At 27.0% G+C, this 26,033-nt stretch overlaps 19 protein-coding genes across 19 annotated transcripts; 11 read left to right on the plus strand and 8 right to left on the minus strand. All coding sequences in view use genetic code 6, as the record gives it.

The window, feature by feature from the left end:
- Positions 1 to 24: 24 nt before the first annotated feature.
- SS50377_28244 (uncharacterized protein) lies at positions 25 to 1,902 on the plus strand (the record flags this gene model as incomplete). Its single annotated transcript, XM_067912020.1, has 1 exon — positions 25 to 1,902. One exon carries the CDS (start codon positions 25 to 27, stop codon positions 1,900 to 1,902), a length of 1,878 nt encoding a protein of 625 aa, XP_067761042.1.
- Positions 1,903 to 2,759: 857 nt separating this feature from the next.
- SS50377_28245 (Histidine triad (HIT) protein) lies at positions 2,760 to 3,149 on the plus strand (the record flags this gene model as incomplete). Its single annotated transcript, XM_067912021.1, has 1 exon — positions 2,760 to 3,149. One exon carries the CDS (start codon positions 2,760 to 2,762, stop codon positions 3,147 to 3,149), a length of 390 nt encoding a protein of 129 aa, XP_067761043.1.
- Positions 3,150 to 3,157: 8 nt separating this feature from the next.
- On the minus strand, positions 3,158 to 4,771 carry SS50377_28246 (uncharacterized protein; the record flags this gene model as incomplete). Its single annotated transcript, XM_067912022.1, has 1 exon — positions 3,158 to 4,771. One exon carries the CDS (start codon positions 4,769 to 4,771, stop codon positions 3,158 to 3,160), a length of 1,614 nt encoding a protein of 537 aa, XP_067761044.1.
- Positions 4,772 to 4,834: 63 nt separating this feature from the next.
- Positions 4,835 to 5,770, plus strand: SS50377_28247 (Eukaryotic translation initiation factor 2 alpha subunit; the record flags this gene model as incomplete). Its single annotated transcript, XM_067912023.1, has 1 exon — positions 4,835 to 5,770. One exon carries the CDS (start codon positions 4,835 to 4,837, stop codon positions 5,768 to 5,770), a length of 936 nt encoding a protein of 311 aa, XP_067761045.1.
- A 391-nt stretch (positions 5,771 to 6,161) lies between these two features.
- Positions 6,162 to 6,428, plus strand: SS50377_28248 (uncharacterized protein; the record flags this gene model as incomplete). Its single annotated transcript, XM_067912024.1, has 1 exon — positions 6,162 to 6,428. One exon carries the CDS (start codon positions 6,162 to 6,164, stop codon positions 6,426 to 6,428), a length of 267 nt encoding a protein of 88 aa, XP_067761046.1.
- A 539-nt stretch (positions 6,429 to 6,967) lies between these two features.
- Positions 6,968 to 7,273, plus strand: SS50377_28249 (uncharacterized protein; the record flags this gene model as incomplete). The annotated part of the gene is made up of 1 exon (XM_067912025.1): positions 6,968 to 7,273. The coding sequence occupies one exon, from the start codon at positions 6,968 to 6,970 to the stop codon at positions 7,271 to 7,273; it is 306 nt and encodes a 101-aa protein (XP_067761047.1).
- A 25-nt stretch (positions 7,274 to 7,298) lies between these two features.
- On the minus strand, positions 7,299 to 7,916 carry SS50377_28250 (Rab1a; the record flags this gene model as incomplete). The annotated part of the gene is made up of 1 exon (XM_067912026.1): positions 7,299 to 7,916. The coding sequence occupies one exon, from the start codon at positions 7,914 to 7,916 to the stop codon at positions 7,299 to 7,301; it is 618 nt and encodes a 205-aa protein (XP_067761048.1).
- A 163-nt stretch (positions 7,917 to 8,079) lies between these two features.
- On the minus strand, positions 8,080 to 9,543 carry SS50377_28251 (putative Amino acid transporter; the record flags this gene model as incomplete). Its single annotated transcript, XM_067912027.1, has 1 exon — positions 8,080 to 9,543. The coding sequence occupies one exon, from the start codon at positions 9,541 to 9,543 to the stop codon at positions 8,080 to 8,082; it is 1,464 nt and encodes a 487-aa protein (XP_067761049.1).
- Positions 9,544 to 9,830: 287 nt separating this feature from the next.
- On the minus strand, positions 9,831 to 11,009 carry SS50377_28252 (uncharacterized protein; the record flags this gene model as incomplete). Its single annotated transcript, XM_067912028.1, has 1 exon — positions 9,831 to 11,009. One exon carries the CDS (start codon positions 11,007 to 11,009, stop codon positions 9,831 to 9,833), a length of 1,179 nt encoding a protein of 392 aa, XP_067761050.1.
- A 113-nt stretch (positions 11,010 to 11,122) lies between these two features.
- SS50377_28253 (Rhodanese domain-containing protein) lies at positions 11,123 to 11,452 on the plus strand (the record flags this gene model as incomplete). The annotated part of the gene is made up of 1 exon (XM_067912029.1): positions 11,123 to 11,452. One exon carries the CDS (start codon positions 11,123 to 11,125, stop codon positions 11,450 to 11,452), a length of 330 nt encoding a protein of 109 aa, XP_067761051.1.
- Positions 11,453 to 11,454: 2 nt separating this feature from the next.
- Positions 11,455 to 11,910, minus strand: SS50377_28254 (uncharacterized protein; the record flags this gene model as incomplete). Its single annotated transcript, XM_067912030.1, has 1 exon — positions 11,455 to 11,910. One exon carries the CDS (start codon positions 11,908 to 11,910, stop codon positions 11,455 to 11,457), a length of 456 nt encoding a protein of 151 aa, XP_067761052.1.
- A 329-nt stretch (positions 11,911 to 12,239) lies between these two features.
- SS50377_28255 (uncharacterized protein) lies at positions 12,240 to 12,800 on the plus strand (the record flags this gene model as incomplete). The annotated part of the gene is made up of 1 exon (XM_067912031.1): positions 12,240 to 12,800. One exon carries the CDS (start codon positions 12,240 to 12,242, stop codon positions 12,798 to 12,800), a length of 561 nt encoding a protein of 186 aa, XP_067761053.1.
- Positions 12,801 to 12,824: 24 nt separating this feature from the next.
- On the plus strand, positions 12,825 to 17,465 carry SS50377_28256 (uncharacterized protein; the record flags this gene model as incomplete). Its single annotated transcript, XM_067912032.1, has 1 exon — positions 12,825 to 17,465. One exon carries the CDS (start codon positions 12,825 to 12,827, stop codon positions 17,463 to 17,465), a length of 4,641 nt encoding a protein of 1,546 aa, XP_067761054.1.
- Positions 17,466 to 20,782: 3,317 nt separating this feature from the next.
- On the minus strand, positions 20,783 to 21,541 carry SS50377_28257 (uncharacterized protein; the record flags this gene model as incomplete). Its single annotated transcript, XM_067912033.1, has 1 exon — positions 20,783 to 21,541. One exon carries the CDS (start codon positions 21,539 to 21,541, stop codon positions 20,783 to 20,785), a length of 759 nt encoding a protein of 252 aa, XP_067761055.1.
- Positions 21,542 to 21,609: 68 nt separating this feature from the next.
- SS50377_28258 (uncharacterized protein) lies at positions 21,610 to 23,400 on the plus strand (the record flags this gene model as incomplete). Its single annotated transcript, XM_067912034.1, has 1 exon — positions 21,610 to 23,400. One exon carries the CDS (start codon positions 21,610 to 21,612, stop codon positions 23,398 to 23,400), a length of 1,791 nt encoding a protein of 596 aa, XP_067761056.1.
- A 38-nt stretch (positions 23,401 to 23,438) lies between these two features.
- SS50377_28259 (uncharacterized protein) lies at positions 23,439 to 23,885 on the plus strand (the record flags this gene model as incomplete). The annotated part of the gene is made up of 1 exon (XM_067912035.1): positions 23,439 to 23,885. One exon carries the CDS (start codon positions 23,439 to 23,441, stop codon positions 23,883 to 23,885), a length of 447 nt encoding a protein of 148 aa, XP_067761057.1.
- Positions 23,886 to 23,937: 52 nt separating this feature from the next.
- SS50377_28260 (uncharacterized protein) lies at positions 23,938 to 24,921 on the minus strand (the record flags this gene model as incomplete). Its single annotated transcript, XM_067912036.1, has 1 exon — positions 23,938 to 24,921. The coding sequence occupies one exon, from the start codon at positions 24,919 to 24,921 to the stop codon at positions 23,938 to 23,940; it is 984 nt and encodes a 327-aa protein (XP_067761058.1).
- A 100-nt stretch (positions 24,922 to 25,021) lies between these two features.
- On the plus strand, positions 25,022 to 25,594 carry SS50377_28261 (N-acetylglucosaminyldiphosphodolichol N-acetylglucosaminyltransferase; the record flags this gene model as incomplete). Its single annotated transcript, XM_067912037.1, has 1 exon — positions 25,022 to 25,594. One exon carries the CDS (start codon positions 25,022 to 25,024, stop codon positions 25,592 to 25,594), a length of 573 nt encoding a protein of 190 aa, XP_067761059.1.
- An 11-nt stretch (positions 25,595 to 25,605) lies between these two features.
- SS50377_28262 (uncharacterized protein) lies at positions 25,606 to 25,977 on the minus strand (the record flags this gene model as incomplete). Its single annotated transcript, XM_067912038.1, has 1 exon — positions 25,606 to 25,977. One exon carries the CDS (start codon positions 25,975 to 25,977, stop codon positions 25,606 to 25,608), a length of 372 nt encoding a protein of 123 aa, XP_067761060.1.
- Between the last annotated feature and the right edge of the window lie 56 nt (positions 25,978 to 26,033).

Raw genomic sequence — 26,033 nt, forward strand, 5'->3', positions numbered from 1 at the left:
TATATATATCTAATTATTCTAAAAATGTCTGACTAAGATTATGATAAAGACTTGTCATCTGCACGTTTTGCTGTATAATCTGTAGTTATTAATGATATTTTAAAAGATAAGGAGCCAATATCAACTTAATGTAAAAATTATTTATATATCTCTTCGAAAACTGCAAAACTAGTAATAAAACTGCAAATTGAGAATCTAGGAGAGGATAGATCTGCAAAATACGAAGAAATTATGTTAAATCATGAAATTTCTCAATTTATTACTACTGAAGATAATGTATATTATGTGTCTGGAGAAACAATTTATGATCTTTCTAACTAAATAAACCTAGAATTTGATTAAATCTTCTGTATTGATACTATATAAATCGATGATACTAGAATAGTTGCTTTAGTGCAGAAGGATTATCACTATTATTGGCTAACAACAAATTTCGAAACAGTTAATGGTCCTGTATTATCCAATTTCGATATTATTAAAACCGTGTCATATATTTATTAATTATGTTTAATTACATAAAAAGATGAATAGGTATATCTGTATTAAGTAAAGTAATTTGATTAGGTAGAGCTTATAGCGAGTATTGTATGTACTGGTATAATTATTGGCATAATAGATGAATATATATTTTTTAAACATACAGACACACTTGAAAAAATAAATATTTTAACATAAGATTCAGAATAATTCGAAACAAATGTATTTTCTGTAGAAATATTGCCAACTTTTCCTCATAAGACTGCTCCTTAATATATTATTTTAAATAATGAGGATATTGTTATCTTAGATTAGAATTTTAGAACACTATAGTTAATAAATAACAATAATTTCATTCCACCTACGAGTACTGGTATGGATAAACTTGTGTGCTCCTCCCCATAATTAGATCCTGATTTATTTATTTTTATTAAAAATACTGCTCATAGTTTGAACATTCCAATTCTTAATTCTGAAAGACTTAAATAAATAGCAATTAACATTAAAGGATGCTAAGAACCATAATTTCTTAATTAAGAAGGTAATCACTAATTTAAGTAAAAAGATTATTATTATATTATGATTACTTGTGGATATGAATCTAATGGTGCTAGTATTCATTTCTTTAGCGTAAATGCACTTTCACGAAATGATAAAATTGGATATTAGTATCCATGGTCATCTTTAGACTCTAGAGCTCCTGAAAATGTTAAATTTAGGTTCAGTGAGGTAGTAAAAGTTTAAGCAGTACAAAATTACCCAGAAGAATCTGAGTAAGTATTTTACTTAAATTTAGATACTTAATAAAAAATATAGTCAACAAATAGTAGTCCACCTCATATGAACTAGAAAATTTAACTACCAGCCAAAATAGTTGAACTTGAATAAAATCATTAAAATTAAAAAATATAATAGTAATTAACAATTTCGTCTCCTAGACTTCAACCATCCAACGTACCATAAATAGAATTTCATGATAGGAAACCGTCAATTCGAATTTCTACTCCAACTTTCAACGCATTTGCATAGGTTTCAAATTAATTAATAGCTTAAACTGAACAAATTATACCATTAAATGAAATTAATATTTAAAACTCTATAGAATTTTGTGTAGTATTTGACGAAACAATAAACAAAAATTAAGTAGAATTTGCAGCAGATCTGTTTTTAGAGAGAACAAAAATCCCTTATTGTTACTACAAGCTGATTAATAGCGCAGGAAAATAACTTTGCACAGCCGCCGATATTACGAGATTTTAAGATGTAAAACGTCAGCTTTAAAACGAAAGTATCAACGAAACTGATGATGTTAAATTTTCTAGTGAGAAATGGTCAGTAGAAAGTTCTTTTGTTGGATTCGGCAAATGCGTGAAAAAACTTGTTAACTTATCACAAATGGAAGAATTTGTAAAGAAATTAAAATGATTTTTACTATTATATAAATATATATCGTAGTTTCCGAAATGGAAGAACAAAATTCCGTAAATTCTGTGCAAACAGTGTTGCACAATTCTGTAATTTAAACAAAGTTATAAGAGTAAAGTTAAATTTTAAGTTTAAATTTATATGATTTTAATGAATTTTCAACTTTTTTAGAATAAATTCAAAATATGATAAAAGAAATAAGCATAATTGAGAATATTATTCTTAAATCTAATATAGAATAGGATAAATAATTTATCGTTTAGTAATTTACAGAGAGAGCGTAGTTTGTTAATTAGTATAATTAACTTATTTAAGGTTTTTATTTAGGCTAAAAAGATATTATTGATCATAAATTTGCACTACTATAAGGTAATACTAAATTATTGGAAGATTTTAATGATTCCTATTAAAAAAGGATTAGATGGATACTTTAGCGACATAAGTTGACTAAAAAGTTAATTATTTCTCTTAGTTTACTATCTGATAATTGTTAAACAATTTTTAACTAATTTATTATATAATAATGAGTATAATTTCGTTCCACATAATGTTAAATATAATATTTACATTAATTGGTGTATGTGCCTTTATAATTATCTGTATCAGTCTAGTCTTGATTATATAATAAAACGTATATTCGTCAATCAATAGAAGTGCACTGTTATTTCCTCTAGTTTTATCTGTAGCTTATTTAGTATTCTATTACGCCTTAAACTATTAGAAACTTAAAATGAAGAAATCAGACTGATTATTTTTGTTTTGGTTAATTAAATTAAGGAAATTATGTTACATTTTATAGTATAGATTTGTTAATTTATAATACTATTATACAGTATTAGAATTATTCTTAATCATTAATGGCGGATTGCATATTCTGTAAAATTCTCGACAACATTATTCCATCTAGAAAGATCTATGAAGATACAGATGTTATGGTCATAATGGATGCATTTCCAGCAGCTAATTATCATTTATTAATTATACCTAAAGATCACTGTATAAAGTTTTCAGAACTATCTGATGCTAAAGTATAGAAGCTAGCAATTATCACTAGAAATATGTGTTAAAAGTTAGAAAAGTTAGGAGTTGATAATTATAATATCTTGAATAATAATGGGGTGGTAGCAGGTCAAGTTGTCCATCATGTGCACATTCATATAATCCCAAAATTTGAAAACTAAGGTGTTTCTTGCACTTTCGCAAAACCATCTGTAGATTTAGATGCAATATTTTTAGACCTTAAGTGATCCAATTTTCACTCAAACAAATCCAATTCAATCTCATCTAACATTTGTTAAATAGAATCAATTTCCTCTTTCTACTTATCAACTTTTTTAATTTCTTGTCTGCTTAATTTTTACATAACTTTGTTTAGAACCTCTTCCTTCTAATCTTCTACTATTTTTTTCTTTGGTAAACTAAACCGTTTAGGTGGTTCTACTTCGATTTTCTCCTGAAATTTTTTGAGGCGCTCGTCTCGCTCTTAAAGTAGAAGTGTTTTCCGGTCAATAATACTAGACTTTTACTATGCCTATTTCCTATCATATTCTTTTTATCGTTCTAATGCTTTTATTCTCGCAATTTCAATTTCTTAATGTTTAACTCTATTTTAGTATTACTAATCAATAGTCTACTCTAAATTTAATTATTCTTATAATATCAAACCTGCTTGAATTCTACCTTGCATTGGCTCCGGCATGTCCTAATCATCAAACTAGGGAATTAGTGATTCTAACTATGGAATTAATGTACTTTTTGGGGATTCTATCCTAATTGGGGATTAAAAAATTTAATTATTCATTTAATCTGTTAATTATGTTACTCTTTCCTTAAATTTGTCCTATTTTTTAAAGGCTTAAGTTTGCTTTACTGGAACCCGAGATTTAATTTAATTTAATTTTTTAATTTTGTCATTTTTAATACCACTTAATTCTATTGATTTTTCAAGCTATTTGTTAGCAGTTTATTTATTTTTTACATTATTTTCGCTCAACTTCAAAAGTTCAAGTGTACCAATCTCACATTAACTGTTTAATAATAAGTTTATTTAGTTAAATATACTAGTTTCAGATAAAATATCAGATTTTAAATCAGTTTTGTTTGTGTCATACCAATTTTATTAATCTGTTTAAATTTAGTTTTAAAAATCTATGTCATTCTGACAGACCTCAGTCCTTTTCAGTTTTAATACTTCTTCAAAGCAAACATTTGAAATAATATTTTGCAGATTTTAAATCATTCCAGAACATAATGTCTCTAGCGCCTAATTTGCTTCGCATTAAACTTGTAAATCCTCAAGAATTTATAGACGTTGTGAATAAGTAAGATTTTCCTTAATTGCATTTTTTTACACCAATGAATATTCTTTTAAAGCTTTTAATTCAGCTAGTTTCATTGAAATTTTAGCTTAGATTTATTCTAACTTCGTTTATTTTTCAGCAATTTGGTCTGATAAGTCATCAAAATTTTTGGGGGTTTATGGAGTGTTTTTTAATATCTATTCATTAATTTAGTTAAGATCTTGCAGACTATTTTCAATTTAACGATCAATCTACTAACTTCGTACACTAAGAATCTTATTTTGTAATTAATCATTTTAAAGATTTGGATTTTTTGATGTTTTAGATGTTCTAAAAGATAAAATACGTTGATATAATTTATTATCTACCTTATAAATACCATTTGGGGCTATTATATCTGAATTATAATAATATTCAACAGACTATCTACTATCCTTCTAATTCAAAATAGCTGCACAATCCTATCTAATTTATAACTGTTCTGCATTTAATTCTAATGGTGATTTTGTATTTTTCAAAGAAGCTACTTAAAAATTAAGAATTCGAGGCTTCAAATTTTGAATATCCATTTACAATTTTATAAGTAATTGGTATAATAATACTATTATATTCATTTCCTCCCACTCCTTTATATGGCAGACATTGTTTTATCTCGTATGCACAAGGCTCACATGCCAGAAAAGGGCCAAATTACTACAGCACGTTTATTTTCAGTTGAAGGAACAGTAACATACGTCAAATTACTAGAATATAATGACGACTAATACCTAATTCCATATACCAATTTAGGAATCACAATACGTAAGGATGAAACGATAATGGGTAAATTCAAATAGGCTTATGGCACATAATTCCCAGTCCACATCGTCAATGTTGACCTTATTTAAAATTTTATTGATATTGATATGTCTGTTTCTGAAGATCAAGCAATCGCAGCCAAAGCCAGTTATATAATTTTGAAATAAATCAATGAATTCGTCCGCTAGCTTGCTGGTTCATTCAAAATTTCAAAACTTTCAATGGAAACCATATATGCATGGATTATTTGGGAACTTTAGGATCCAATTTCAACCCTTTAGACAACAATTGACGACGATGCTTTCATTTCTATTTTATAACCACTCATATCTAATTTCTACTCTTCTATAGATACGCGTGCATCAAGTGACCAGTATTTCAGAGACTCTGTTCCCCAACAAGCATTTATTGATTAGTTTAGGGGAATATAGAAAAACCGTTTTGAACTTAAATCGCGCAGGATGTTCGTTGAACTAAAATTAGTATCTAAATGGTCGATTCTTGGTATTGAGGCAATTAAACAAGCACTTTCAGCTGGTGAAGAAGCCGCAAAATAAATTTTCACTCCAAATTTAGTTCAAAAAGAGCAATAAATTTAAGTTACAGTTTTAACATCGCCAAACTACGTCGCTGAGTTGTACATCTGCAAAAAAGATGCTGGAAAGGAAATACTTGAAAAGTTTTTGGAAGTAGTAGAAAAAGAACTGAAAAAAAGTAATGCTGACTTTGAATGCAAAGGTGGTGTCAAGGAAGGGCGCGAAATCAAGTGATGGTATAACTATTCATTTTATAGAAATTGTGTGACGAATGCTTTCGTTAAGGAGTGCATAATAAAATGATAGATCCCCGCATAAACCAGTAAAACGCTTTTCATTGATAGCTTTAGTATCATAGCTAGCAATTGCTAGATCTGAGAGGTTAATTTTTAGGTTAAGATCATTAATAAAAGTTTAATAAAATGAAAAGTATTAAGTGACATATTTAAAATTATGATTTTCTGGATCATCAAGGCTATTTACTGAGGCAATCCAGCAAAGTACGCCAAAATTAATAGCATGAAATGGAAAATTAGTAATTATTAAACATCCTTTATTTAGAGATGTTAATATTACTTCACCAATATCAAATGATCCTGATATTATATATTTTTCATTTATTTTTATGTTATTGACAATCTCTGTAAATGCAGAAGGTATGATAAATCGAATTGTCAGTGAAATAGATGCACTTGCTACAAAAAGATGCAATAAAAGGTCAGCTTAAATAGAAAACAATGAGAATTATAAGCATTCATCTAAGGACTATGAAAGTGACTAGAACATAGAAAATATTGCAGGAGCTAAGGTTGCTGATCCTAGCTATTGTGTTATCTTGTTATCTAAAATTAATTCATATAACTATGAATCGACGAAATTGAGAATTGAATGAAATGCATAGTTTAGTATTTATTTCTCTTAACCTTGAAAGTTTATAGAATTTAATATATAATTTACTGAACACTATAACAACTATTAATAATCATAGAAAACTAATGATGCATTTAAAGGGCTAGTAGATAGAAACTACTCTTTGGTAAATATATAATATAAAGGTTAAAGCGCTAATGAATACCCTTGTATATATTAGAAATCATCTATCAATTGTACTATATCAATTAAATATTACTTAAAGTGATATTAATGTGATTTAACTACTTTTTCATTATCAAAAAATAACCATAATGAGCGTGCTGAATCTACATCTATAATATTTAGAGTTTTATCATCTATTAAATTAGTCTTTTCAGTGAGTATCTATTTTCTCCCTAACTTCTAAATATAATAATTTCGTCGTTCTTCTCTGTTACGAGGTTAAAATGTGAACATTCTTAATAAGCCAATGATTAAATTATATAATATTACATAATTGACTAAATAAATTTAAAATTATTTAAATTATATTATATTATTATTATTTTAAATTATTTAATGGGCTGCGGAGCGCCAAAGTAGTAATATTCAGATTCCACTGAAAATAAAGAATAATAAGAATTATTTACAATTACTAATTACTAACTTAGCAATAATGATAAAACTATAAAAGCTCCACTATCTTAGCGTGGATTTATTGAAGAAGAAATTGATACAGCTAGATAGATAGATGTAGATGATGTTCCTCTAAATTGCAGAGATGTAGAAAATAATATTACAAAAAAACTAGATTAATTTGATGAAATTAAGCCAAAAAATATTGTAGAGGCTAACGAAGATGAATAATCTATTGAATGGGAGTGAATACATATAATAATATTTAAATCATTCAACAACATGATTTTTTACTATCAGGTTTGTCCATAGTTGGCTAAATAACCAACTCTTTCTTTTTAGGAGCAAGTGATTGGCCTTATGTTTTCAAAATTTCGATAGCTAAATCTGAAAACGCTTATTCAACGTTATCTCCAGTCAATGATGATGTTTCAATGAATTTAATATTAAGCTTACTAGCTAAATTCTAACCTTCTTCTACAGAGACCTAACGACCTTCTTTATCAATTTTTGTTCCAACAAGTAGTTTAGTTACATCAGCACCTGCATGAACGTTGACTTCACGCATCCACATTTCAACAGATTCAAAAGAGTCTCTATTAGTAACATCATAAACCATCATTATTCCATGAGAACCTCTATAATAAGTTTAAGTAATAGTACGAAACTTTTCTTATCCTGCAGTATCCCAAATTTGCAGTTTAACATTTGAAGCTTATTCAGTAGATGGATAAGGTACAGAAACAGAGCGTATTTTGAAGTCAACGCCAATAGTAGTAATGTATGTATTATTAAATAACCTATCACAAAACCTTAATAGCATTGAAGACTTACCTACAGATGAGTCTCCAATCAGTAACATCTTAAATAAATAGTCGTGTTCTCCTGACATTTAAATTACTGGATTTATTGAATGATTATAATATTATATTTGATATAATTATTTATATATGTAAAAGTTTATTTAACTGTAATATAAATAATATTACCTTCCAGATTTGTTTATACTACCCAAATAATAAATATAAAATAAATCTTTAAAATTAAGAAAATGCTCAGGCGTTAATAAAGTTCATTATTACTGCGTATAACGTAAACCCAAATCCTATGAAGAATACTACCATAATAGTAATAATTAGCGGGTCATAATCACAAAAACCGGAGAATGGTGTCTTTTTCGTACCAAATTTCTCTTAACATTATTTGCGAGCTTTGATGAGGCAAAATGCAGGTGCGAGCAGGATAACGAAACCAAAAAGACCAGTTAAATCTATAATTGAGCCAATACAGCGGAAGAATCCCGATAAAACTCCAGCGGGAATGATACTAAGAAGTCTGATTAAGATACTGAACCATTTTTTATCTTACATTTTAGGAGCCAATAGTAAAATATTATTAGTAATAGAAATACCATTAAGAGGAATAGCACCTAAAACATAGATGGGAGGAAGTAGTCTAATTATATAAGCAATAGCAGCAGCCCACGCTGGCTGGCTAGATGCATTCCAAGATTTTCCGTCCCATTTAATTAAGTTAAGAGTGATGAGCTAAGCACCATCCGTGCCGAAATAGAGAGCAGAAGGATAAGCAACGAATGCCATGATAACATATATTATACCGAAGGAACCAGTGAATGCGTGGTTTAAAAACTTCTATTGGGATAGTTCAGTGGGTCTTAACACTTCTGGTATGCAGTAATGTAAAATTACTGCAAATATTGATGAAGAAACAACGGAACCAAAGCTAATAAAGGTAAAAGCAAATATTGGAGTATCTTTAACATAAGGATAACTTGTTGCAACTGTACCGACATCAAATGGCGAAACGAAGATAGCTACAAAAGCTACTAAAGCCATTCCACCAACGGCAACAAATCTACAGATTGTGAAAATACTTTGTAATATCTTTTAGTTAGATATATCAACAAATACTAAAATGCTGGAATAAATAACAGCAACATAATTCCAGACAAAATATGCTACATTGCATTAAGAAGGATACCCACCCTTGTCACAAGGATCTCCACAATGCCATTTAGGACCAAATGGTATCACAGATGATAAAGATTATGCCACAACTGAGGTATATCCCCACACAATACCAAATACATATAAAATGACAGCAATCTGATAAACGAAAAACCCAGCTTAACCATAATAAACACCACATAACTCACAAACTTCAAAAGTATGGTCGTTAGGTAAAGAATAGTCAGCATTATCAGTTAATAAATCGTTAGATTTTTATTAAGCATCCCCCTCAGGATAGATAACCATATCATCTTCTTTTTATTAATATTTCTCAACATTTCCCTCCAACCTTTTAAGTGCAAAAGTTCTTGACAGCGCATCTAACGTGTATCTACCTAACAAATAACCGAAGAAGGTAATAACAGTTATAACAATAAAAGACACGATGATAGACGCTTTGGCAACAGTTTTTGGAAGATTTAACACACCAGTACCAATGGCATAATTAATCATCAAAGATGCTGCAGAATAAGCCTTGTACGTTGACATTAGTAGAAAGGAAATAATTCAGCGTTGTATAAACTCACAAAATGATATTGATTATCACTTTAATATTAATTAATTATTTTTTACAGATTTATAATAATACTTAATAAAATTGCTGAATAATTATATGTTATTTTGTCAAATCACAAATGTTACTATCATTATTACATTACATTATATTTATATTATTATTAACTATAATCAACCACTCAGAATAATTTTGAATTATAATATATACTTTAAATAATTCTGATAATATAAAAGATAAAATATTATAAATCATAAGTAAATCATTTTTCTAATAACCTTTACATCTCCAAATACTTTTTATGCCTCATTTATTCACTTTCTTGTTTAATTTTCTTTAAATATGTACTATGACTAAGACTTTTTTATCTTTATATAGTTACTACTGGTTGCGATTATCTGATATGTAATGGTGAGTATATTGTTTTCTAAACCTTAGAAATTTCTTATTTTGCTTGACTTACACCTAAACTATTTAATACAGCAGAACGCAAAGGGTTGAAACTACTCTACATTATTTAAGGGTTACTATTTAGTTAAGTACTATGTATAACTGGCTACTAAATCTCAAAATTTGTGTTAACTTAATTTGACCGAACTACACTTTAAAATAAATTATCCTCCATATTATCTTGGATTAAACAATCTGAAAATGTTTATTAAATAGGTTGCAACTCATCTTCGAAATCTTCTAATGTAAGCTCATCTGGATTAGTTCGCGATTTAGTTTGTGCAGATTTTGACTAAAAGAAAGAACCAGTTTAACATATGGTCCTCTGCGAATTTTTAGTTACTGGAACTTCAAAATTACAGGATGGTCGCATTTTTTAATCAAAAGCAGGTGGCGTTGGTGGTGATTCATTTCCATACATTTCATCAGAATCTGGCTGTGTTTTTGTTTGTGTTAAACTGGTATAGTCTATATCATCTAAATTTTGTTAATAAACACCTTCTTCCTTAATGGAACATGTTTCTTTAAAGAAGTCTAATTCCTCCAAAGATGGTCTAAGGTCTTCTACGGATTCAACTTAATTTTAGGAATAAGTTGATTCAGTATGAGCCATATAACTTTATACATTAGTTGTTGAAATTACTGATTATTTAAGCTCATCATCAATTTGAAATTATACTTTTGGCGTTTTTATTACAGATTACTACATAATTTAATTATTTTAAAATTATACTACTCTATTTTACTGTTATTATAGCTAGCAATTCTCATATTCTTTTAAAGCTTGAATTCCTCCTTATAAGTATATCATTTCTTTCTTATAATTATTAACAAGTTATTAAACTTGCTTATTATTTTCTGGCTTCGAAATTTAGGCAGTACATATTGTTGATTACTGGATATCTCCATCTTATTCATATAGTTACTTATTAGTAACCAAATTCAAATAATATGGATCATTCCTTAGAGTGTCTCGTGGTTTATTATACATTCTGGAATTTGAAAATATAATATATGAAATATAATAATATTTTATACATCATTGGTAATATTAAAATTTATATTGTTATATACTATAACTATAAATTAATCCCTGTAAGTAAAATGTAAAAATCATAAATCAAGTTTTGCAACCCTTCAGATTTATTGAAGCTCTAAAATGCCATCATAATTGATGTGAGAAATTATGATTATAATGAAGGCGGTCATTTTGAAAAGGCTATCAACATCCCAATTGAGGACATTACTTCTGAGCAATCTATCGAAAAGCTATCTTCTTACTCAACTATTGCTGTATATTGTATGTATTCTTAATAAAGAGGTCCTGCTGCAGCTATTGATTTGATGCAAATATTCCCTGATAAAAAAATCGTTGTTTGCTGTGGCGGATTTTGTGCTGTGAGACAAGCATTTAAAGACATGATTTTAGAGTGAGCTCATTGAACCTTACCTTTTGGCTTTCTTAAAAACTACATTATTGCTGGACTACATGAACATTTTTCTTAAGGTGCTTAAGGTCGCCCTCCTAATATCATATTAGATAGAATATCATTAAGTTAAAGCTTTTACGGCGCTGTATAAAGTGGAAATTGAGGTGATATATCAATCAAAACATCTGACTCGGTTAATTCTGGGGCTTCAATTCCAAAACGAATAGTACTGGCATTAAATACTGAAGGATGTAGTTTAGTAGATCGACGTTAGTTATAGTTATAGATTTTTTATCGTTCTATTGCTTCATTTTAGTTTATTTTCTAGATATCCCGTTTTTTGTTAAGAGACACTTAAAATGGAGATAAATTCTTTGGGGTATATTGTGTGACTATTGCAGATCTTCTATAAATAGACAGAGGATAACGTTGTTTGTAAACTGACGGATTAGTTTTTTACATTTAAGTTAATATTCCATAGTTTAGGATATTATATAATAAATTAGTATATAAGAATAAGTAATTTAAATAATAATAATAATATATAGACTCCTTTCACTCTATTTTGGGTAAGTATAAAGTAAATCTATTACTTAAATATGGTTCTAAATTTTAAACTTCATCTAACCTGCCTGACATAATAAGTTGCTAAATTCTTTCTTAAGTATAATATAATAGCAACAAAACTAAGATATAAAGGTAGAAAAATAAGAATATACCAATAGAAATTAAAAGTTTAGTATTCTTCATTTTATAATATATAAAATTATGCATATAATAGTATTTACCAAATGGATACAAAATAACTAGCCAGAGAATTGTTGTTCAATGGATCAATTATATCAGATAATTTAAGCAGTGACGTGATAAAAGACGTAAGAGAATATCTAGCTCCATTTGACCTATAGTTAACAAATCAATAAAAATATCTTCTTGCATATTCGTTTACTCCAGCACTTTAGCAACAATTACCTATGTCCTCTTTAAAATTCCTTAAAAGCGTCATATAAATGGCACCAAATTGTGCAGTCTTAGAAGCAGAAATCGAAGAACCATTAAAAGTTTAACTATTACGACTAAAATATGGTGAGATAGTTAAATTTGGTAAAAATTTCCCTTTATAAGGGAATTTAATATAAAAATTTAAAAATAAAAATACATTTATATTTAATAAGCGTCTTTTCTTAGAGACATAAACTGGAATTATCTGCTAAGGATGCGATGATTTAGGTGGTTTTATGGTGAGCTGTAGTTGTGGGAAGATATATCACTTAGAATGTGCACAAATCATAGAAAAATGTTGTGATGAATCATCTTGGGATGGAATTACATAAATATTATATGATTAGTGATATATTTCTATCTTTCCTATTGAAATGACACTTTAAAAGTAAAAATAATAACTCAATATTATCTAGTCTGAGCTTAATGAAATTAAACATAAATAGTATGATTATATCATTCCAGGTTATAATAATGCATTATTGGATTCTATTTTTTAGATGTAACGCAAAATAATTAATATATTAGAAAATAGTTAAGTTTAATAATAAGATCTTCACATAGCTATTTAAAACAAACAACTAGTGAAATTATTAAAATAAGTATCATTTGAATCTTTAATTTTGCAGTTTTTGGATAATCTATCAGATAAAGATTTCGAAAGTCTTACTTCAGATATTAACAAGGCTACTATTGCGGTTTTCATGAATTAAGATTGCTTAAATATGACATAAAATTTATAACTGAGACCGATGTTTCTGGATAAAAGTATGCATAATTATCATAAGTAAACAAATCATTATACTATTTTGAATTATGAGAAAATTTCAAATTTTATTAGAACGTCGTTTGATCTAGAATAAAAATTATATAAGTATGCTTCCTCAATTTAATCATAAAATTCAGTAGATTATTATGATAAATAAATTTTAGAATCAATTAAAATTAAGGTTTTATCAGATGAAGAAAAATATTAGTTAAAATACCCAAGTTTTTTTGCACTTTTAGATTACTCTTTTGGTGCTTCTGGTTATGAATAAATAGTTAGTTTAACTAGTTAAGGAGAAAATGTACTATTAAGAAAAATTGGTTTGTCAGCCAATATGAAATCACTTCGTTCATAAAAAAGACTTCCAGGCCAGATTAGACAGATAACTACTTTGAATCTTAGCTATTTAGGCTTATTACTAAACTCCTTAGGAATTATTAATTTATTAAATATTGAATTTAATCATTGTACAATTAAAAATTCACATACAAATATTTTTATATTTAAATCTTTTAAGTATATTAGCTAATAATTTGAATTCTATGAAGATTTAATTGATCCTATGAATATGTTTTTTTCGGAAGAGATATCTAGCTATTAACGAATTAATTATGATTATGAGGAGGAAATTATTAACCAGTTCTTGAATTCTTTTTACAGTATATAATCTGGTCAGGTTGAACTTAGTTTTGAATATGTTCCTTATGAATGTTTAGATATCATGTTAAAAGTAGAAGAAAAACGTGATAGTTTAATTGAAAGTTAACACAAAATTGTAAGTTGCATCAAAAAAATCTTTCATAAAATTAGTATTGATCTTATAAAATATTTTGTTGAGTCAAATTTCATAAACGATACTAACATTTTTAATTTATATGAAAAAATAAACGATTTTCTCAATGATGGAATTATTTTAGATTAAGGTAAGGGTTCACTATTGGGATTACTTGAAAGTATAAAAAACTGGGATAGCAAATCACATAATATAGATGATTTATTTATGAATATTTTTCCATACGGAATATTCTAAAAAGGTATGTTAGAGAATATGCACCGAGATTAAGTTATTTCTATTGTGATTAAGGCTATTTAACAGTTTATGTGTCTAAATACTGAAGTAGGGTCTCCGGGATACTATTTATCTTAGAATATACGATTATTTTTTGAAAATAAACCGTTAGTAGACTATGATAAGGGTAAAATTTTATCTTTTCTTAATAATTACCGAAACACTGATACCTCAACAGTAGAAATTTAACAAGGAACAATTGTTATGTTTGAATAATCTCGAATTTTTACTATTGTTAATAATAAGTAGTGCACGACGGAATTTTAACTTAATAATATCTCATCCTTTGTATCATAACTTGTTACTGAATCAATAGATCTTGATGTGGCTCATGTATCGTCTCAGTTATTAAAAAAATTACCATAATAAATTTAGATATCCTCGTAATCAATATAAGATTTGATCTCTAAAGCTGTATTATAAGCATAATAAAATGTTTTTGAACGTGAAGGTCTCGCCTTTCTAGATTCTCCTCCATCATTTTAAGCAAAAAATTGTTTTTAACGCTTCACTTTTAAAGATTATTTTTATGGATCTGTTTGCAGTGTTCTTGAAAAAAGAATTTTATGGTGCATTAATTGGTAATTATAGAACTAATAAAGATAATTATTTGATAGAAAAAAAGATCTTGAAGATTTCATCTCAAATTGGTATTTAAATACTTCAATCTATTAGAATAAAAATATTATATATGATTTTTAGAAGCCAAAATAATTTTCTTATAAAAATTCCGTAAAGCTTATTTTGGCATTTCAGAATTATTTGATTTAGGCTCTAATCTGTTAATTTAATTTTGAAATGGAACTTCTCAGATAAACGGGAATAGATAAGAACTATATATTATTAATAAATCATCTTTGTTGTTTAGATATATATGATCCTAGGAAAAAAGAAATTATAGACTTTATCATATCAAATGCTTAATATGATATAAATGTTAATAGTATTCCTAAGATGTCTAATTATTACTATGAATTATTTAGATATGTAGAATAAATAATATAAATACCATTAGATATATTATCAGGTCGACTTTTTATTATATTACTATAGAATGTCCAAAACATAGATATATAATAATATGATACTCTGAACTCAGAACTGAAAGAAAATTCACTTAAATGGTCTTAAAGTACACATTGTTTACTAGAAAAGTAAAACTCGCTTATTTCAATTTTATATACTGTTACAAAATCAGTACCTTTCTAAATCTATATGGAACTATATTTAGATAATGATCTAGAATTGTTCAAGCAAAAAATCGAAGATTTTATCTTAAAACTTGATTTTAACTAATAAAAATTAATATAATATTTCAAATTCAATATTTAAGTAAATAGAATTACAAATAAATCTTAGTTGGGTCTAGATCGTTATTAAATAGATAAAAACTAAACAAATTTTAATAAACTTAAACTGTTTTTGAATGAGTATTTATTGAAAATTATTGTACTTACTGTTATGGAAAATTGCTAATAAAATGACTTAAATTCAGAATATGGTAGAAATTAATTGTTATTTTAGTTTTATTTTACTATTTAGAACCTTAGTTTTTACTTCGTTAAAGATCAATAGCATATAAAATAAATATAATAGACGATTAATAATATTCAGCTTCTACCTTAATTCGATAACATAACACCAATATCCATATAAAAACAAATTTTTTTACAGATTATTATCTCAAATTACTTCTTTAACCATTTTGATTAGTTTATTTTTTCTTTAATAAATTCAAAATTTGCAGAACAAATTTTTGATTAAGAAAAAAAAATTAAGCTAAGTATTGAAAAATCGTATAAAAGGTTACTTAATTTAGCTTAAAATAAATAATCATACTAAGAGAAATCAAATTTTCAACTTAATGATCTACTTGCAACTTTTGAGAAGTCAGTTTAATTAATTAGCGATAAAGTTTAATTATTTGAACTAACAGAATAAAAAGTATAATTATTCATATAGTAATATAAAATCAAAGTTGAAAAGTATGATATGATTAAAGTTATTTCATAGTAAAATTTAGTTTTTGAGTTGACTGAGGCCAAACTTAGAAATGAGAATGAGTTATGCACATAGAAAATATAAATATAAAAACAAAACAATACAATTATTAGTGAAATAGTTGAAGAATAACAGAGTAGCATATATGACTAAAACGAGCTCCAAATAATTCATTATGATTAAACTTCAAAATAAGAAAAACTCAGCGAAGGTCCAAAAGAACTTATTCTTTCATAAAAACTTGTCATAAATTTAGAGCCAATAGATGATACTCCAAACTCTGACTCGTCATCATTTATGTCAGATTTACATTTAGACTAAGAACTTTTGTTAAACCCTACCTTTTCAGAGGCACGAATCTTACCAAAGAATATTACTTTTTCTAATTCTCTTATATTTCTAAGTAACTATGAACCTGAAAAAATCATATTGAATTAAATTTTTTATACTTTAATAACTAAGTCAAATTACGCTATTTCTAAATCATTGCTTCCTCTTGATTCTTACTCTATTCTTTGCTACTGTCATAAGGTACCTTTAGGAACAATTTTTCTTCCTTTTCGACCAAAAAATTAAATAAGTTTGATCTAATCATTATTCACGAAAATTCCGGAAATTTAAATTTTAATAGCAGACTATATCTTGTTAATGCCTAGCTAACCTTTTGATTCATATTAAATTATGACAGATATTAATATTCAAAATTATAATCTAACACAAATATTCCATCCAGAATTTTAGAATGTTGATATCTTGCGAATTTTTAATTTAGTAGGTCTTTCAATTGCTACTTTTTTGAAGATTATTGATAACGAAGATAGTAATTTTTAACTTAAATTTAAGGTATATACATTGAAAATACCTTCTCCTATTAAAGACTAAAATGGTAATTATGGAGCCACATTGACCCTCAGTTGCGGCCATGGTATTAGCGGGGAGTTTTCTAGTTTAGAAAAAGGTGAGATGTATTGTACTTTTTGCGGACAAAATGCTGTTCCATAAAAGCTGCAGAGAAAATAAAAAGAAAGAAAATTCGAAATGTTCGATTTTACAAAATATGTAAGAAAATAATTTTTTGAGTCTCCTATATTGATTGTCTAGCCTGAAGGCGCGGTCTTGAAGTATTCTGGTTAATTTGGTTATTTTAATTAGTTTTTAGATTACTTTTTAGACTGATATTCTAATTTTCACTTTATAGAATTAAAAATTAATGAAATAAAATAACATTTTATACCATCTTTAAAATGAATTATATTATTATATTAACATTTACATTAATAAGATGATTTTTTATTATTATAAATGGATAAATACTTTTTTGCTTTGGTGGTTTGTCAATCGCTAATTTATTAATTTACAGATATTTTAGACACTCTAACTCTAATATTTAAAATAATATTTATTATAATTACTATCGTGCAAATTAATAGCTTGATGGTAATTAGTGAAATCATCTTACCGATGAGGTTATCTAAACTTTCTGGTAAATAACTAGTTATAATAATATATCAATAATTAATAAAAATCTATTAATTCATATTAATATTTATTTCAGACAAATATTCTAAACTTCAATATTATTTAATTCATATTTTTATAAGGATCCAACCTACTCTATTCCTATTTATATTTAGAATCTACTAAAATTAGAATTAGATATTTCGTTATAGAATCATCAATAATATATTAGATAAATGGGTACTGAAGTCCTAGATATTTAAAGCTCCTAACATTTGTATTCAATATTATTAAGTTATTTGGTAAATTAAGAAAAAATATAATAATAATTAAACATTTTTAAATGGGAATATACTTATCAGTTACTCAAAATCACATGAATTTTGAGTAATAATTAATATATTTTCCCTGATATACTATTTAAATTAACATTTTGCAGACTGTATGGATTTCATTTTATTAACCCATAAGAATGATCCGTGATAATTAGATACTAGGAGTGACTTATTAGTTTATTGTAATGCAACAAATTAGATTTCATCCATTATTAAAAAATACTAAATAGCATCTAGTGATGGATTGATAAATTAACAGATATTATACCATTTTTCGACAAAACTGTAAAATTTATCGTAAATTATTATATATAGGTATTAATTTTTTCCAAATTAAATTTTCAAATCGTTATTAATTTCAGCAAGAAGTCTTGACTGTTAATATTTAAATACCTTCTCAAAATGTTAGTATTATATGGTTTAGAATAATTATATTATCTCAGTCGAATTTGGTAATATAGTTGTTTGAAGTATAGCTGTATTATAATTAGGTAAATTAGCTATTTTGATTGATTTACTATTTGTTTTTAGCTATATTAGAATCTTTAAAAAAATTAAATTTTTATTTTTACTGATACAAAGAATTTATAAAGATGAATTATTAATTTCTCTACCGGAATTTGATTTATTAATAATAAGCTTAGACAAATAGGTTTTAAAAGAGCTTAATATATTTACATTGCTATTGGGCTCGATATTTAAAAAACTTATGTATAGGCTCATATGATTAACTGGGTTAGACTAGTCACACACATACCTAGACAATTTTGAAATCAATTTATTGCATTTATGTATAGTATCTGTAAATAACTTTATTTCAAATGGGTAAATTAATTATTAATTTTTTAAATCATAATGTTATCTATTGATTATCCTATTTATCTCTTCTATATCAAAAATATGACTTCTTATTAATATAAAAGTTATATAACTATCCTTAATTTCTAAAACTTTGCATGTTTAACTGTGAATATTCATTAAATATTTATCTAATAAAAATACGTAATAGTTACGTATTATGTTTAAACAACTATTTATTCCAGCTAGCTAACTAGACTTAGAGTAATTTAAATCTTCTCGTAATTATAATATCCTTGCATAACACATAAATTTATTAAGAAATAGGTTTATATATTAATTTTCTTTTCTTTTGAAATAATAAATATTTGAAGGTTATTCAATTAAAGAACCTAATCTATAAATATTTTAATGTATAGTCCTTAATATTGTTATTAAAAATAAACATTTTGAAACATATACTATCATCAAATTGTTTGGTTTGCTGTAGTATGATTAAATAAGAAACTTGATTATTTATCTAGATCCTAAATCTTATAAAACTCATTCTATAATACAAATTCTTAAATAATTATTATGAAATAATGGAAATATTTTTAATTAATATTATATTTTTAATGCATTTTTGGTTAGATTGTTTACAACAAATATCCAGTCAAATATAATTGTTCAACTAAATATCTATTATAGATATCTATATCAGACTATGTAATTGTAAAAAATCTTTGATGAATAAAATAAACATTAACTAATTTACTATTTTCATAAATTAATATTTAAAAAAATACTATTAACTGAACAATATAGATTTAGTAAAAAATAAGAAAGAACTAATTAGCAATGCAATTGTTATTTATTCTAGCAGATTATTTTAATAAAGTAAAACTGATTTTTTTGAATATATAGCTTTTTCAAAATTAACAAAATTACCCAATATTTCAGGTAGTAATGTATTATTTTAAAAACTAACGTATATCAAAATCCTCATAGTAATTAGGTTTTAAATCAATCAATTAAAATTGAACAAATTGTACTATTATTCTGCTATCAGTAGTAAGCTAATTCTAAAATAAATCTTATAAAATAAATTAATTCGTATAATAATTAGAATGAGTAATATGATAAGATTCTTTCTATTAAAATACTTGTTATTTTTATAGCTAAAGTAATGAATTTATAACAATTTCTAATGCTATACCACAACTGCAAAACCATACATGGTAAAAAATCACGAATATATCAGCTTAAGTATTATAGAAATAATATTTTAATTTAAAAAATGTTGGAGAATTAATTATATCTCGGCTAAGAAAGATAAATAATTGTTATCTTTAGCATCTATAAAACACAAAATTCTATCTTATAATTATATAAAATTGTTTTTTGTTTTGAATATTTTAATAGATTTACTATTCACTGAGAATATCTTGAACCAGATTAGTATATTTAGTTATCATAGTAAAATTGAGAGAAGTAATAAATGTATTTTAATACTAATTTATTTTGTATAGTAAATATAAAAATTAAAAGACTGATTCATAAATTTACTTTTTATTATTAAAAAAATTCTTAATAGTGAAGTGTTCTAGAACGTCTAGTAAAGGTTCATTACCTTATGTAGATTATACAAATTAATCATAAAATTATGAAAATTGTTATTATTATGTTAATATTAACTTTTTATTGTATGTAAACATATGTTTTGCAGGAATTTTACGTCTAATACTGTTGCTTGTTCTTTGCAATTTTTAGCAATTATTATTAATGTATCAATATTACTTTTTTTACAATAAGAATCACATGTAGTGTACGTGTTCACTATTTTAAACTAAAAGAATTTATAGTTACTCAAGTCAATTTTTTGAAATTTCCTTCATTCAAAATATATTATAATAAATAATATCAATCATTATTTATAATACAAGCAAATTATAAGCAAATAGAATACAGTCGTGCCGGAATACTAATTTAAACATATGGACCTTCTAAGGAACTTACTATGGGAAAATTTATAGGGGGTATAATGGTACTATTATGTTTCTCATACAACACTTAATCATTCCAATCAGCCAACATATCTAAATTATAATATTAAGCTTGCTTATTATTTAACAAATCAACATTATAATCGTTTCGAATTGGTGTTCTTCCTAGACTAGGAAAACTATCCAAAAATTTACGGTCCATTCCTACATTTGGTGGAACCTCGTCATCACTATTATGTTCTTCTCCACCATCTGGCTTACGTGTATATGATCTTTTCTGCTACATTAAAGCATCTAAATGACGGAATTCTTCTTAAGAAATTTTACTCTTCATTTATTAACTTTGTACCTTAGTATATCTCACAATAACCAAGTCTAAAAATGAATCTTTATAAACCTATTAAAACGCTTACTGCACATCATCAGAATTTTATAAAAATACACCTGCGGTTTCAAAATCTTATTTAAATGAAACTCTGAAAAACTAAGAATGTAAGAATCCAGCCTGAGTTCGATCTTTTATCGCATTTTTAAGCTCTGTTAACGATTTAAAGTTATTAGCAGAGAGTACTACATCATAATTGGTTGATATTTTGTATGCTGGCTAATCTATTGTAGATTCTCGCGTGATTGTATATACTGATATTTTAGTCTAGTATGACTAATGTCTGGACATCTAAAGTGGGAATTTAATAACTATTATATAATATATATATTTATATATATTATTATAAAATTCTAAAAATGGAAGATTTAGAAAATTTCATTGTTTAATCATTGGAGGATCTTGTTGATAATGATTTGGTACAAAAAGCACTAAATTCAGAGAATAAGTTTCAATCTCTTTTCGAATTAGTGCTTAATTAATTTTTAGATTAATAAATGAAAGCAATTGATGACAATGAAAAATTTTAACTTTAAACAACTCAACTAAGCGATAAAGTTAATTAATTTTAATCCAAAATAGATTTGCTTTAATTAGAAAATACTGCGCTTAAAACATCTGATTCTATTTAGCTATGTGAGGATTCATTTTTCAAAGCATTCGAGAAGAAAAATAATGAATGTATTAAGTTGACCTAGATTTTAGAAGAAGTTTAAATTTAGTTTACATCTTATAAGACACTATTTTCGGAAACATGTGATGAGAAAAATGCAAAAATAATTGAAAAAACGAAAACCATCAAATAATTAACTCGTAAACTTGAAGATTTATCATCTACAAAGGACCTTTAATAAACACAAAATTAAACATAGTTTTAGTAATTGGAAGTAAGTTTTAAATAACTTACTAGCTAATATCAAAATTCGTAGCTTTTAATACATTCATTAGAGCAAGATAATACTAATTACTTGAAAGAAAATTAACTTTTCTCATAAACTATTGAATAATCAGCACTTATTTAACAGAATTTAACTAGTGAATAGAATAAAACTAGGAATCTTTAATAATTACTTGATAGCCTTGAAATAAAACATTAAGAATCAGAACTTTTTATCTAGAAACTAAATTAAGAACTGTTATAATATTAGTAATAATAATAAAAATTTGCAGTTGAAAATGAGTCATTAAAAACTTAACTTAAACAATTAGAAGAAGTATTTAACAATCAGCTTAAAGAAGTAGATAATGAAAATTCACATATTATTTCAAAAGAACTAAATTTTATCTAATAAATTAACTAATTATAAGACGAAAATTAATAGTTAAAACACTAAGAAAATTTTGTATCTGATTAAACATTAGAACTCTAAAATTAATTAGCTAATTTGTTGATAGAAAATGACAATTTAAACTAGGTTATATTAAGTTAAAGAAATGAAAATGAGAATGAAAAAAAGAATTAAATTGATGTAAAGATTAAATAATTATAATCTAAATTATAGATAAATGAAACACATTTAACTCATAAGGAAAAAGAGAATTCCGCTTTGAAAAGTGATTTAGCTAGAATAAAAGCAGAACTTTCAGCAACTAAAAATTTATAGGTTAATAAGCCTGATTTAAGCGATATACTATTAATAGAATAGCAGGAGTTAATGAAGTTTTAAGAAAAAGTTATGAGCGAAAACAAAAATTTTAAATCTATTATTGATCAAAAGAATGAACTTATAAGCGAACTTGAAATTTAATTAGAAAATCCTTAAAACATTACACAATAACCACTTTAATGTTTAAATATTGAAGAAAATGAAATTTTAACTAAATTCTCTATAATTTTGACTTCCTATGAAGAAGTGTTAGCATAAGTATTTTCTCCAGGTTTTTCGTCTCCAAAAGCTCTTAAGATATTATCATAATATTATTTAAACAAATAAGGAGATATTGAATCTTTTATGACCTATCTTGCTAACATTAACTAAAGATGTTTATCTTATATTGTTCTTAAGAAAATAAATAGTATATTCAAAAATTCATAAAGTGTTAAAAGTTTAGTTCTACAGGAAAAAAAGATGAAGTAAAGTTTGAGTAAAACTTAAATATTTGATATTGATGATAACGCGGAAATTGTCGAATTAGTGGAAATTAATTGATATATTTTATATTATAGTAGTTATTTTATTTATAAGTAATGACCAACTTAACTGATTTAGAATTTTAAATAAATTTTATTGATAGTATGCATTCTTAGTTAGTTAATTCCATGATACCACATCTCATCTCTAATATATCATTAATTAATAATGATAGTCTTTTCGAACAAATAGATATAATTTAAAAAGATATTAATATGATGAAAGCACACTATGATAGCTTATATTAACAACATGAATCATTTAAATTTCAGTTATAAACAGCAATTCATCATTAGTAGTCTAACTGTAGCTCTCCTGTTTAGGAAAGAAGTTTAATGAATTCGAATGCCAGCTTTTAAGATCAGTAAACTGAAATATTAGAGTTTAAGATTAACTAAGATAATTTGCACACCAAAAATTTAAATTTAAAAAGTTTAATCCAGAAGTTCCAGATTATACTGATCATAAGCTTCCTTGTTTTAATATTCGTTTTACTGATTTGACTTAATATTATGTTTTATACTTTAGCACACAGCTTACCTACTCCTATATCACTCACTCACTCTCCACATCCCACCCTTCTATAATTGCCTCAAATCCTCCTTCAACGGGCAACTTCAAATCTGGCATAAGCTGCCGATCGTTGCTCTCATCATAATAGTAGTGGAAACCGAGCATCAGCGCTGTGAAAATATCGCACGCCATCATTACAGCCAGGTTCGTATCCTCTACTTATATTTCTACCAACTTTTTGAATTTTTCATCGTGCATTATTATGTCCTAGATGCGCGAAAACACCAGCTCCTCGATCTAGTCGTCCCAGACTTCCAGGAGATTTTCGCGAGTGGGCTCGAACTCGAACATCTAGCGTAGCGGCTCGGCACCAAATGTGGCGCTGACGAACTCGAATAGGTCCCTAACCTCGTTCCTGAGCTCGTACCTTCGTGGAAGGCGCGACCTGAAGAGTGCGAAGTTCTCTCGAAGATTTTCGTCGTTTATCATGACAACTTGCGCACCAGAGGGCTGAATTTTCAGTGTGGTAGTGAGCTGCTATATGCTCAGGTCAGGGTCCTGCCGCTCCAGCTGCGCGACCTCGACGTCAGCCTGCAACGCGCCGAGCAGCTCTTGCAAAGTATCAATTTGGCATATCTTGGCAGCGATTTCAGCGGTTTGAGCAGCATTCTGATCCGTCAGATGTGTGTTATGCCCTTAAAGCGTCTAGAAGTCCGTCTACAGCCGCTCTAACTGCGCGCTCTACTCGCTGAACTGCAGCTCTCGCTACTCGTGAACTATCTCTCTTTCCTGGTTAGCCTGAAGTTGTTTCTAAAAGTTCTGGTTCAGAAGTCGCAGATGCTCCACGGCAGTCGTGATTTTCTCCTGCCGCTGGCGGAGTTCGCTATTTTCGGCCTTCAGGGAGTCGATTTGCAGTGTGTTCAAGTCTAGCGTGTGGTCAGTATCGCACCGATGCTGTCTGGATTGTGCAATGATGCTGAGCTGGTCCTAGAGGCTGGCCCGATGCGTGGCGAGAAGGGAACGCATTTTGAAAGAAATTGAAAATAGTATAATATAATAGTATAATAAATGTAATATAATTTTATTTTTAAAATATATATTATTATATAATAATAGCTGACTAAAAATGAACGTATTCGTTTCTGTGGGGACTACGAAGTTTGATGAGCTGATTGGCATTTTTTCGGATCCTGAATTCGTCAGGGAACTCAAATTTGTTAAAAAGTTAACCATTTAGCACGGAAAATCTACTGCCCCAATTTTACCAAGTCCCCATGTCGTTTTTGATTACACTGACAAGTTTTAGGAAATGATTGACGAAAGTGACCTAGTTGTCTCACATGCAGCAGCTGGTACTCGTTTGGATGTGATATCAGCTGAAAAACCACATTTGATGTTAGCAAATAGGTAGCTTCACGGAGACCATCAGAAAGAAATGGTAGACGCTTTCAATATGGCGGAAAATCCATCCGTCAAAGGTTTTCTGGATCCGTTGGAGTTAAAAAGCTTTTTACAAAAATTGACTGTAAAAGATCTCAAGTTGATGCAAAAGCCAGTAAGCTATCCTTCAAGCTAATAAATTTTGGATATGGTATAATAAACAATGCTCCAAAAAGAGAATGGAACATATATCTTGTTAAGCATATTCGCAATTATTTTATATGTTAATTTATATGTGCTCACAATTATCCTTGAGTGAAATTATACGCTTCAGAACCAATCAACAACAATTTTACCTTTTTGAAAAGACTTAAAAGCACATACTTCAACTTCGTCAGCTGCTGGATTTTCAATTGAGAAAATACCTCTTGCTACTGCCTTATTCTGTTCAGCATTATTAACAGCTACAAATTTCCTTTGAGGTGAAAATACTAAAAGAGTAGCTTTTGCTTATACCACTAAAAGAGGCGAATAAGGTGATATTTCCGCGGTATTATTTATCATTTCTAAGTCTTAGTAACCTACCAATATAGAATTGCTTCCACCTTCTATCTATTTTCCTAATTTTAGATTTAGTAATGTTTCTAAATATTCCATTGGTTTTTAGATAAAACGAGGATGCAATCCAAATGTAACTGCCATTGTTTTTTTATAAATTTGTGACATTCTTGGTAAAGTGGTGAATATTATTTTTTATT

This window comes from Spironucleus salmonicida, chromosome 8 (assembly GCF_000497125.1).
Source record: "Spironucleus salmonicida strain ATCC 50377 chromosome 8, whole genome shotgun sequence".
Lineage (NCBI taxonomy): Eukaryota > Fornicata > Diplomonadida > Hexamitidae > Spironucleus > Spironucleus salmonicida.